This window comes from Vigna angularis, chromosome 6 (genome assembly GCF_016808095.1).
Source record: "Vigna angularis cultivar LongXiaoDou No.4 chromosome 6, ASM1680809v1, whole genome shotgun sequence".
Lineage (NCBI taxonomy): Eukaryota > Viridiplantae > Streptophyta > Magnoliopsida > Fabales > Fabaceae > Vigna > Vigna angularis.
The window spans coordinates 35,325,493-35,338,999 of record NC_068975.1 but is presented as its reverse complement, the minus strand read 5'-3'; the positions used below and the strand labels follow the sequence as shown (position 1 = coordinate 35,338,999).

General features: G+C 30.7%; 2 protein-coding genes across 2 annotated transcripts; one reads left to right on the top strand and one right to left on the bottom strand.

Moving 5' to 3' along the window:
• Positions 1-6,032: 6,032 nt before the first annotated feature.
• On the top strand, positions 6,033-7,400 carry LOC108341694 (stress-related protein). The gene is made up of 2 exons (XM_017579345.2): positions 6,033-6,243; positions 6,706-7,400. The coding sequence occupies exons 1-2, from the start codon at positions 6,214-6,216 to the stop codon at positions 7,276-7,278; spliced, it is 603 nt and encodes a 200-aa protein (XP_017434834.2). The 5' UTR covers positions 6,033-6,213; the 3' UTR covers positions 7,279-7,400.
• A 1,709-nt stretch (positions 7,401-9,109) lies between these two features.
• Positions 9,110-11,326, bottom strand: LOC108341693 (pentatricopeptide repeat-containing protein At4g21705, mitochondrial-like). Its single transcript, XM_052878859.1, has 2 exons — positions 10,880-11,326; positions 9,110-10,537 (listed from the first exon to the last, which is right to left on the bottom strand). The coding sequence occupies exons 1-2, from the start codon at positions 11,099-11,101 to the stop codon at positions 9,299-9,301; spliced, it is 1,461 nt and encodes a 486-aa protein (XP_052734819.1). The 5' UTR covers positions 11,102-11,326; the 3' UTR covers positions 9,110-9,298.
• Between the last annotated feature and the right edge of the window lie 2,181 nt (positions 11,327-13,507).

Genomic DNA, 13,507 nt, shown 5'->3' with positions numbered 1-13,507 from the left:
GATACACACGTTCCATAGAAACCTTCTTTTTCAGGATACACACACTTTCAGTCTCCAATCACACCCACACTCACACACTAGGACCTATTGAACCTATGCTCTTGATACCACATTAAGTCTTGAGAGAGAAAGATTAAAAACTAGAGTTTTTAATCTTTCTCTCTCAAGACTTAATAATTCTGAGGTTTCAGACAGAACAGGGAAATTCAACCATGACGAACAACTTCAAACGTCGAACAACACACCTCGACAACTTCAACCACGATTGAACAAATAACATACCTCGACAACTTCAATAATGGCAACGACCGAACGAGAACAATGACAATTGGAATGAAGGAGAATGGAAGAGAAGGAAGGAGGGAGAACGAATGAGGGAGAAAGGAGAAAGAACAGAGGGAGAATGAAAAAAGAATTACACAATAGAGAAGAGAAAGTACTGCGAGAAAAAAAAATCAAATATATAAAGTAATTCATACATGTTATAATATTTAACTGGTATAAATGAATAACTTATACCTATTTTAGGGTTAACGGGTATAAAACAAATGATTTTCTATACCTATTTTGATTGTAATCGGTATAAAAATATCTGTATTTTATTATAATATTGTCACCACATAATATCTTTTACTATTTTTATTATAACCGGTGTAGAAAAGTTTATCATATTTACAAAACTGCCATCACATAACTTTCTATACCTAGTAGATTTTAACTGATATAAAAAATCACTATACAAAATATATTTTTCATAGTATCTTCTACAACAAAAAGAAACTTCTTTTGGAACAAAATGGGGCTCATGTTGCAAGAATTTTCGTCTTCGAGGTATGCTATTAGGACCTTTTAGTCTTTTACTCTAAGACATCTTTTGGGGATGTCACTTTTGTCAGATTAAAATGAATCTTGCATGATATTTCTCCTTCAAGAGCATTGTTTTTGTTGGTGTTCCCTATTTTTTAAAATATATCGTAAAGAGTAAATTTTTTTAAATGTTTTTATTCTGCATATTTTGTTGCCTATTTTGTTTGTAAATGTTAAAGTGTTCACCAATACTCTCTTGTTAGGTATTGTGAGGTTGATCTACTTGAATTTCTGACTAAGGAGAGGAAAAAAAAATTAAAGAGTTTGAATTGTTAATATATCAAACCGTCTTGAAATCAAAACTTCAAGAATTCAATTTCATATTAAAATAAAAATTTTAAGAGTTATATATGTTTTTAGTTATAAAATTTTGACGTGAAATTAAAACTTGTGAATGTTATATGGTTTATTCCTTAATTCAAGAAAATGAATATAAATAATATCTTAATCTAATTGTGTTTGATTTTTTACTATTAAAACTAAAGTTTAAGTTGTTTATCTCATTTGAGATGTTCAACCTAATATCAATCTAAAATGATAGTTAACACTTAAAGAATTTATAATATTAAATTAAGAAAATTATATTAAATCATTTTTAAAGTGTGAGAGGTAAAATATATTAAAATTTAAGAATAAACGAATTGTAATTTTACATCAAAATTAAAAATTATAAATATATTTAATTTTTCTTAATATGCATGCATGATCGTAACTAAAGGTTACACATATATTCAATTACTTTAAGTGTTTATAAAATTCAAAAAAAGTTAATATAATCATTTTAGTAACACCATACATCACACGTTTGAGTGTAAGATATAAAAAAAAAACTTGTGGTTGAACACCAAATCATGACCCCACGAAAATAACATTCATTTATATTATATTTACTTTCATTTATATTAATTAGAGATTCAGAATTTTTAGGTCATCTTAATTATACTCGAATTTAAAATAATAGGAATTGAATTTCAAACAGCATTTTTATTGAAATATACTAACATAATAAATTTAAGAAGTGGATTTTTAATTAAGACATGAGGTTATAAATATAATTTTCTCATTGAAAACATTTTTTATTTTAAAAAAATATTATTCAATAATAAATAATAAATATTTTTAAGTTGAAAAGAAAAGAAAATATAATTAAATTATATTTTATGAGACTTTACATTAATATATATATATATATATATATATATATATATATATATATATATATATGTGTGTGTGTGTGTGTGTGTGTGTGTGATTTTAAAAATATATGGCATAGAAAACTTAAAAAAAGTAAAACGTATCTTATATATTCTGATTTAAAAAATTATTTTAATTTTTTTATAAGACATGTGTTGTTAATTTTTTTATCTTTTCTATATTGTTTAGTTAAAAAATATTAAATTTTCAATACACAAAATTAAATTGTATTGATTTCTTAAATTGATTCACATCTTACATTTTTCCTTTTCTCCTCTTTAATAATATTAACTTCTCTAATAATTTCATACTTTCTCCTTAAAACAAGTTATAAAACCATTTATATCTACATGGTTTCATAATAATATTTCTTTTAGTAATTTTCACAATGTTTTTCTTCATTTTAACCATTTGTGAAACTTAAATTTGAAACTGATTTTTCTTTAGCACTAATTCATTACACAAAATTCATTCCCTTTTATAAAACCATGAAAAAAAAAGTCTAAGAATTCATGCTATTAGATTTTACATCAACCATTCTAGTTTTTTTTTAAAAAAAATCTGACTCTCACGAGTTCATATCTTTTGTACATATAAGAAGTCTTAAGATTTCACTTTTTAAAGAATTATAAACATAAGACTACGATGATCTTATTAACAAGAATTGATAACTTCTGACAACAAAGGGACATGAAATATAATGCATAAGAAATGAAATTCATAAACACATAAACGAAGTCTCCATTCCTAAACTCTTTCAAAAAAGAAAGTGATCAGATTGAGATTCCTTTCATTGGTCCTCACATAAGCTTTTATCAATAAGGCACGATTGTCCTTGCTTTCTCGAAAATAATGCATGATTTCTCTAAGCTCCCTTATTAATTCATGGGTAGTAACGTCTCCAACTTCTTTTTCATCATCATTTGGATCTGATATAAACATTTCTCTACAACGACGAATGAACGATAACAATATGTAATACCAACTGAGGAATCCTACTATGCAACTCAGCATTACCTGTGTTGCAGATGCAGTTGCATCGCACAAGATGTAGACTAAAACATAGTAGGACACAGATGATGCCAACAATAGAGGTACCACCAAACCTAGAATACGAATCATGATTTAGAATATATTTTTCTAAAATTGAGTCTATTAGTAATAATCAAAGGTCTTTAAATAGTCGCACTTACAATATTATTGGAATAAAAATAAAAACTGAAAATAAAATATTATCTATCTTAAAAATAAAATCTACTTAATCTATCATAAAATAATAGTGTACCTAAATAAACAAAAAATCATAACTACCTATTCTTATTTTATCATAATCAAACTAAATATTATACTATACCCAAAACTAATAAGATAAAATTATTAATAAAATCCTAAAATTTAAGTTTATACCAATAAATATCTCATGAAGTTTTCAATCTTTTTATATCTATTCTTATATTTATCTATTGTAATTTCTTTATTTACTTATTAATTTCTTTATTCTTTATGTGTAATTTAAATATCTCTTCTTCAAATATATAATATCAAAAACAAATTTTCTTTCTTATCTTTCAATATCTTCTTCTTTATTATTCAACATTGATCAAGTACCGGATATTGAGAGCATTCCATTTTAAAAAATAAATGAAAAAGTAATTATCCTTTTTCTTAATGGTTTAAAAATTCATACAATTTTTTATTATCTATTTTTTAACTACTGTTTATCTATTCGTTAGAATATCTCTAAGAAATCTATAAAAATAGAATAATTTTATTAAACTGGACTGCTTGTAGGAACTATTTTTAGAGTTATCTTAACCAGATATCTTTTTCAATTTACCATCTTTTTATACTTTAAATTTGAATTTAATTTAAATAATTAATGATGAGAAAGTTAACTATAATTTTTATGACAGTAAAAGTAATCTATCTTGATTCTATGATTATGATTTACAATTTAAATGTATTATTTTATCATACATTTTAAATATAATATAATATGATTTATATATTAACAGTTATTTGTTGTTAATTTTTGTTATAAAAAAATTTATTCTAGTTTTTAGTTCAACAAAATAAACATTATCCATTTGAATTATATCTAAATTATAGTTATTAATGATAAGAAAAATAACTACAAGCCTGTTAAGAACTAAAATAAATCTAAAATAAAATTTATGAAATAATTATTAGTTAATTTAGTTTAATGCTGGTAAAAGTTAAGTATTTATTCATTATCTATTATCCATTAGTGAAAAAGGAATAAAAGTAACGTTGTGAGAATAAAGTGGCATTTCATTAACAATTTATTTACTTTTTAAATAAAATATTTTATGGTTTTATTTTTACTCAATTTTTTAGAATTAAACAATCAATATTTTTATTAGTTTTTATTTATTGCTTTTATTTTCTCAGTTAAAGTCTAAAATTAAAGAGGACGGGAAAAAATTTATGTTGGTGATTTTGTGTTGGTGTATTGCCATAGTTTTCATCAGATTTTTGTAACATTTCATCAATTTTTCTTCCCTTAATGCAAGCTACTTGTCGAGATATTGTTTGCCTTGCAGGGCAGTTCTCTATATTATATTCCCATTTTGATATATGAAAATCACATATCTTCTAATCTTAAAATAAATATTCACTTCTATTATTTTATTAATAAAGCAACACTTTATTTTATTTATTTCTATACTTTTACATAGTGAAATTGTATTGAAATAATATGTAAATATAATAAGTTAACAAAGTGAATAATATATTTTATAATAATTGATTTATTCCTATATTAAAACTTCTAAATGAGTGATCGAGTGATAGTATACTTTTTTTGCGTTGCTAATATAAAATAATTATTTTATTTTACCATTAAAATATATTTCCTTTTCATAATTTATGATTAAAATTGAACAAAATTAATAATGGCTGTTTTTATTTGTTCTTTTTTATATATTATATACAGAGGGAGACACACAAGTTCACCCATCTCATACATTCATTCTATTATCATTTTCATATTCTTGAGTTTTGAAGACCAAGAACAATTGAAGTAAGATATAAAACACGTATATATAAAAATATTATAATATAAATTGTTGTTCAAACCAATCCAAAAGTAATAACCAACCAAAATTGAACTTATTTTTGGATTTATTTTTCTTTAATTAAATGCTTATTCTAATTTTGGATTGAAAATATGCAAAAGTTCTTTGAAAAATGTTTTATGATTTAGTTGTAAATATCAGATTCATAACCTTTAAGTTAAATTTAATATTATAACAATTGGTTTACATCCAATTCTCTCTCTCACAAGAAATAAGAGTTCAAACATCACTATTTGAATCTGACTTGATCTATCCAGCATCTTCACCAAATAATTATTATTCCTGCAACAATTAATGAATTGAAACCATAGGTAATTTTTTTTTTATAAATTATTTTTATCTGAGCATTTATTATTATATGAATATGTTGAAAGTTTCAAACATGTTACAAAATATCTACCATTTCTTTATAATTATTTTTATCAGAAAATCTAATTGATCTTTCTGATCATAATCACCTTCATAATCATGATTTTATTATTTTATAGAATTCAAAACCCCCTACCTATATTCAAGAAACATTGACATTGTTTGAGTAACATAATGTGTCGATTTCGAAATTGTGTTAAAAGAAGTATAAAATATAATCAGTCAACTAAAAAAACATATAAAAATGTCTTTAGATATAACTTTTAAAAATGATGTTAGATATATTATAACAATTAGGTTTCCTTTTAAAATATTATCACTTCTAATTTCGATAATAAAATTAAATAAATATAATATTATCATGTATTTGGTAACTTCTTTTTAAACGGGCTTTAGGTTGTACAAATGGGCTTGAGCGGATTAGAATTTTTGGTGGAGTTTTGAAAGGAATATTCTAGATTCTACAGTGTTTTGAAACTTAACCTGTAAGAAACAGTATTATAGAAAATCCAAGATTTTATTCAGCGCAGTTAAGAAGAAACGCGTTTCGTCTCGCTTTCTTACCTAAATTCGTGTCCATTCCCATACACCACCCTTTTGCTTTCTATAAATTCACAACTCCCGTAATTCTTCCCCAATTTCAACCAAAACCGACACAAACGAAAGAATCTTCTAGATTTTCATCATGGCTGCCGAAACCCAACCCCCACAAATTGTATGTTACATCCATCTTTTCATCCTTATTATTATTGTTCTATTTTCCCTGTGTGAATGATCTAGTGCTTTCAATTTAATTGATCATCAGGGATCAGACTATTCTACTTTACATCTGTTGTTTATCTTGGGTTTGGATTTTGATTGAATTTCCTGAACGAGATGATTTCATTTTCCATGGGTTGTTTAATTTACTATTTGAATTTTATGAGAGAACTATATTCTTAGTGTGTTGTTTATTTTGTTTAGGGTTTGAACTCGATTGAATTCTGAGAACCAGAGTATTATATTTTCCATGCGTAGTTTATCTATAGTTTAATTTGATTGAATTTTTAGGACGAGAGTATTATTCTAATTTTTTTGTTGTTTGTATATGGTTCGAATTTGATTGAATTTTAAAGATGAGAGGGTTCCATTTTCCTTGTGGTTTATTTAGGGTTTTGAATTTGATTTAATCTTGCAGAATGAGATAAAAGAAGAGCAAGAACTAAAGTACCTTGAATTCGTGCAATTCGCAACTCTTGAGGCTCTCATGCGTTGCGCCATCCTCTACTCGTACGCGAAGGAACGCGCCGGCCCTCTGAAGCCCGGCGTTAACACCGTGGAGGAGGCCGTTAAGACCGTGGTGGCTCCGGTGTACGACAGATTCCACCTTGTCCCAGTCGAGCTCCTCAAATACGCTGATCGCAAGGTCGGGGAGTTGGACCGCCACGTTCCCTCCAACGTGAAGAAGGTCTCCTCACAGGCCCGTTCCGTTGTCTCCGATGTCCGCCGCGACGGTGTCTCCACCTTTGCGAAGACCGTTTATTCAAAGTATGAGCCCACGGCGGAGCAGTGCGCCGTGTCCGCGTGGCGGAAACTTAATCAGCTTCCGCTCTTCCCTCAGGTGGCCAACGCCGTGTTGCCTAAGGCTGCTTACTGTACGGAGAAGTACAACGAGGTTATTGTTTCCTCGGCTGAGAAAGGTTATAGGGTTTCAGCTTATCTTCCTTTGGTGCCCACAGAAAAGATCGCCAAAGTCTTCAATGGAAATTAATCTTTGTTTGTTTTTTGTTTTTTACAAAGTTGTTGCTCTTGTCAGTCTTTTTATTGGATATTATTTGGTATTGTGAATGATCTGCTTTGTTTTTTTCTTTTATAAAATAAGGTGATATAAAATAATTGTTTCAGTTTTATTCTAAACGGGCATTTTCATTTTTGTATGGTTTGAACACAGGTGTGTTCGGGAAAGAATTTGAATTGGAAAAGAGATCATGGATTGATTTAGATAGATTTGGCGGTAAAATTTATTTGTTTAAAGGAGTTAGATATAAATATGAGTCGATTTAAAAGTAAAATATTATAGATTAAAAATTGGGGAATGAAAAATATTTAAAAATTGGCAATTCTATTATAAACATAAATTTAGTCTATAAAATGAAAAAAAAATAGAATGTTTTTTAATTTTTCTAATAACGTTTGATGTTCTTGAACATTTGAGCATGTTGAAAGGTATGTTAACAACAAATCAAAGAGTTATCAGAATAAGGAAAACAATATATTGTTGATAAACAACTCTGAAGCTCCGGTGAAGCAATTAAATTTTTAAGTAACTCTTAAGCATTCACCTTTGAAAATGCTCTTACAATATAACATAATATCAAACTTCCTTTTAAACTAACTCTTCAGATAAAAATATACATATAGGCTGAAATTTAAAAAGAAGAGTGACAACTAAGCATAAAATACATTCACTATCTGTGAATGAAAATCCTTTTCAATTAGAAATTTAATTTGTATCCCCATTATTGAGGTTATATTCTTCAAACATCTGCTCAAGCCTTAAGTAACATGATCCTAATCTATTCTTCTACAGAAAAAGGAATACACGCACATATATGGCCAAAAAATATCTCGTCTGCAACATCATATAGTGAAACATCAAATTTGAGAATAGCATAGAAATCAAATCAAACATTATGCTGGGCTAGTTGTGCTAAATCCAAAACTAAGACAAGTAACTCATTTAACACATACAGTGAGGACGACAAACTCAACTCTATATTGACTGATTATTAACCGTTACTTAACCAAGTAATTCACTTGGTAAGTTATTCGATTTTAAAGAGAACATTTAAATATGTAAATAAATAAATCAAAGAACACTTAGCAAATTATGTCGTGAAGGGCAGAGAAAGATTTGAAAGTAACATTGATTTCGCAATTGGCATGTCCCGCAGTTTTTACAGCCACCTACTGGGAGTGCAACTCCCACTTGTTTAAGTGAACCTGCAAGCATTTGACTCCACCTCGTATTTCCATGAGCTTCTTTGGAACATCATGAGGAACCATTATCCTCACATTATACCACAAGCTAATACTGACAAAAATTTGCGACGGTACATTCAAAGATTGAAACAGGGTTAACGTCTAAAATCACAAAGCAAGAGACCTATCTAGGCAAAACACAAACTAGCTCTATATTTTTTCTAAGAAAAGGAAACATTTTATCTCTAGACAGAATTAAATATTTAAAAGCACAATTTTATCAATAATTTTTATAAAACTCTAATTTTACACCTGAAACTAAAATCTATGCTAATTCTAGAAAATTACTAACTCTATAAAACTAAAAAAGGAATTTTATTAAAGAAAAAAAAAACAAAAATGGAGTGTTACCCCATACAGAAAAAGGTGAAAAAATGTGACTTTTGGATCAAATGTTTTACACTTTCAATTTCGCCCCTAACCGCGTCGCTTTTAGACCCTATCCATCTGTCATCAAAATTGGTCAAGGTCAAGACCTTGTTTGATAGTGTCTCGTGAGCGCATCCATTAAGTTTAGAAATCACCTAACGAAAGGTATAACTTGAAACACTATTCACACATTCAAGAACTATTTTGTAGTTTAATTAAATGGGGGAACTAAGGTGAAGGAGTTTACCACTTTCGAGGACTTGGTTGAACTCCAAGAATAAATCAATCGATCCTTGACTAAATCCTAGTAAAATGATCCCAGAATAAACCAACTCATGAAGATTGCACTGTTGAAGAAATGCATAACTAAGTTTCAAAATTCATGCACTCCTGATGTTAATTATTTTCTTAGTTTCTTCGTTTTCAACAATGCCATCTTTCTCCATGTGCTCTAGAAGCTCATCCACTTCTTTACCACCTCGCACATAAGTCTTGATTAGGGTATGATATACTTGTCTATTCACTGGGACGGCCTTTCTTAACAATCTGATGAAATCTTCTGCATCTTCAATACTGCCGTTATCAGCAATCCAACGCAACAGTTCTGCAACCACCTTTGCATTCGGCTTCCATCCTTTATTTTCCACGTACATAGAGAGGGCAGTTTTAAAGCACCCCAATGCCTTCTCCGTGTCACCTTTGTGAAGATATCCACCTGCCACCATCGACCAACAGTTTGGGCTTGTGAGCTTTTCCTTATTTTGTAACTCTAGGAGGATGGCCTCGGCTTTCTCATGCAAACCTTTTTGTGCATACCCAGTGATTACAATACTAGGGATTCCAAAATCATAACAATTTCCGGAGGATTCCCATTCCGTAAGTATTTTCTCAGCTTCATCAAGCTCCCCAAGCTTTACCAGAGATTCTAACATGGTTGTGAAATCTCTGTTTATGCACCTCTTACAAGAACTTTTCTCCAAATCCCATATTCTCATAACCTCTTTTTTCAGTTCAAGTCGGGCATACATAGAGATGAGGTGATTGTAACCCTCGCCATCTTTGTTACCTAGCCTCTCCTCGGATTTCTTTAGGGCAGAAACTGCCTCGCGTCTAAACCCAGCTTTTATATAAAAATTGGCCACGATAGAGTAAGTGTTCCAGTCCATCACAATGTGTGGTTGAGTCTCCATCTCTTTCAACACTCTTTCCACTCCACAAAAATCAGACCTCACACCATAAGAATTTATACAGATCCTGTAGCTGAAGTTGTCAGGCATGACTTGGTTCTTTTTCATCTCACTTAGCACATCAGCAACCTTCTCATGCTGTCCAATCTTTGCATACAGGCACATAATGACATTGTAATTTAGTGGAGACGAAGCAAACCCCAACTCCTTCATTTTCTGAAAATGAGAGAGTGCCTTGTCAGTTTCCCGCTGCCGAGCGTAGCAATTCAAGAGAGCACCGTAGGTCTGATGAGTTTTGTCTTCATTCCTCAAGGCATCAAAATAGCTTTCTGCAGCAGAGTATCCTTGAACATTGCCAATCAAATCCAAATGCACCGCATGTTCCGTTGGAGAGAATACGCACACACCCTTCATGTACATCCACTCAGATACCTGCAGTCAGTCATTGACGACATAATTAACTTGAGGCGAAAAAACAACCAGCCTTTCCAATCACGGTACATTCACAATAAGTAAAAGCGAACCAAACTTTGTAATGTGCAAGGTCCGTAAGTGAAGCACCCAATCAAATTAAAATGTGCAATGTGGTTAGCAGTTAACAGTGATTAAACTGGTAAAGTTTGTACTAATAGGAAGCAATTTAATAAACGTTTACACATAAGAACGAAATTGAGAATCTGTCTCTTTTAGTGAAGAGCACAAAGATGATGACATTTTTCAATCTAATCTTAGTTCGTGTACTTTAAGAGAAGCATGAATGAAAATAAAACAGACCTGGAGGGCTTGGGAGAACCTACTGCGTTTGCGAAGGTCGCGAATGACGCGTTGAAGTTCTGCGACTCGGACCTTGTTCCCCTTGTACACCCAATCGTCGAGCACCGGAACCACACTGGTGTTGGGATTTCCGAGGGGACTGATTTTTGAGTACAGGCTAGGTTTATTTGTCCTGCTCGTGTAGTATGATCTGCACGTGATTGCGATTCTGCGAAGAATCATCTCTTCAATGCCTTCGCTAGGGTTTCTCTCTTTCTTTCTCTACTGCGCAGTACAACGAGGTTATTGTTTCCTCGGCTGAGAAAGGTTGTAGGGTTTCAGCTTATCTTCCTTTGGTGCCCACAGAAAAGATCGCCAAAGTCTTCAATGGAAATTAATCTGCCTTTGTTGTTGTTCTTTTTTTTTTTTTTTACAAAGTTGCTGCTCAGTCTAAAATTTATTTGTTTAAAGGAATTAGAGATAAATATGGGTAGATTTAAAGTAAAATATTGTGGATTAAAAATTGGGGAATGAAAAATATTTAAAAATTGGCAACTCTATTATTATAAACATAAATTTAGTCTATAAAATAAAAGAAAGAAAAAAACATTTTTCAATTGATCTAATAACGTTTGATGTTCTTGAACATTTGAGAATGTTGAAAGGTATGTAAACACAAATCAAATAGTTATCAACAGGTGTGGCCCTTCACAGAAAAAATGTTGTTCCTCTATGAGGTGTCAGAATTATGAACTGTATCATGATTCATGTAGTATGGTTGTGCAGCTCTTCTGCATTTTCTCCCTATATATTGAGACTTATATATAACCGTAAATACCTAGTAGAAAAGAACAAAACTAAGGACTTATAACATGAAAAAGGTAGTTGTTAGAGGGCAAAGAAAACAAAAACAAGAATAACATTTGCAGAATTAGAATAAGACAAACATAATCTCTAGATACTAATGAATTTATAATAGTAATACAAAATTTTCCCTTCATTCCTTTTTTATATGACACAACTCAACATCAAGCTGAAATAGAATTAGTCTGTATCCCAGAAGATCACAATGGAGCCACATTTTTTCCTCTTTCTAAGATCTTGTGGCATACCAAATAGAGTAGAAAAGTCACAGGAAAAAGTTTGAACCAATGCCTTACCTTTTACGCCAAATCCATATTCAAACACATTTCTTAATTTTGAAGTCCCTACTTTCTCTCATCACGTAACAAACAGAAACATTGAATATAATTTCAGATTTCAGAACAGACATCTGTGTATGTGTAGGCCCTGCACTACCACTTCAAAAGCAACGCTAATTAGAAGAGTATCCATGAAATACCACCTTATGTTAACCTTCAATATCAGCCAAACCAATCACCATTCCAACATCCAATGTTAAATTTAAACATAAAACACAATGTCACATAAAATCATGAAACACATTAAACATTAAAAGACACAAACCTTAAATTACCTATGGAGCAGACCTAGCTGTTATATGTTGAAGAAAATCTGGCTGAGTTGTTTAGCAGTAAAAGGATTTTGAATTCAATAATCTGCCATTGAATACAAATTTATTAGTGTCGGAATTGGCTTGGCAGATATGATCGTAACTGAAAGGACAAGGACAATTAGAAACCTCTGGAGCAAGCTTTTTGAGGTGGACTAGTAATGTCAGAAATCAATGACATTTGAAAACAGGGCACCAATGGCTACACTGTAGTAATCTGCTTCACTGTATAAAGAAATAAAAGAATGCTATATATTAAGAAAGAAATGAGAATTATCACTAACCATACCTATCAATGTCATAAAGAATAATGACACTCAGTGGTGGCTTACACGGATCTTTGTCAAAAAAAAATAGAAGCCTTGGGATTTGTACGATACAGGAAACCAGCAAGGAAGATACAAAATTATTGAGGGCACAGAATCTCTGTGATTGCAAATGAACAAAACATAAAATAAAAAATGTTCTAAAAGTTTAAAGCATATGTGTAGTTCAGACATGTGATCTTACAAATAATCTCTTACAGTTAAATTTATAATAATTCCTCAAAGTTTCTAGTTTGTTCATTGTTTTAAAAAATATGGCGTGTATTGAGACTGTACAGCCAAAAATTGATCGCTGACAGAATGAGTGGATCCAACAAAGTCATAAAGTGAGAGTTATGACATACGAAATAAAAGTGCAGTGAGGCCATAATGGAGTAACATTTTTCTCTCTAGGAATTTCCTGATAAAGAGCAGTAGCACAGAAAAAGGAACAAGAAAAAGAAGATTAAGCAATTCCCCAATGTTCACGCAAACCCCACATTCAAATTCCCTGCTCCATTCTCTTTCTCACATTGCACAACATATGGGCTGTGGTATCAAAATTTCAGATTTTAGAAACATAACCGAAGACAAATAGGGAGCAAAAAGCAGGTGTAGGCCCTGCAACACCAGCTCAAAAGCAATGCTGATTAGAAGAGTATTCATCATCTCCCTACTCTTTCTCTCTCTGTGCTACCTCTTTACATTAACCTTAACATTGTCATTCCTGTCTCCCTCTTCAGTCTCCATGGCTCCACCACTTTGTCTTTTGACCAAACTCCCTTTTCTCTGGGCAATTCCATCCCAATATTTCTGCTGTTCACACTGCAG

Bases quoted from the DNA above. Each gene is read 5' to 3' on its own strand.
- LOC108341694 (XM_017579345.2), top strand. From the start codon at position 6,214: ATGGCTGCCGAAACCCAACCCCCACAAATT. The intron at 6,244-6,705 runs GTATGTTACATC...TTAATCTTGCAG, and splicing joins AAACCCAACCCCCACAAATT to AATGAGATAAAAGAAGAGCA.
- LOC108341693 (XM_052878859.1), bottom strand. From the start codon at position 11,101: ATGATTCTTCGCAGAATCGCAATCACGTGCAGATCATACTACACGAGC. The intron at 10,538-10,879 runs GTCTGTTTTATT...GACTGACTGCAG, and splicing joins GGTTCTCCCAAGCCCTCCAG to GTATCTGAGTGGATGTACAT.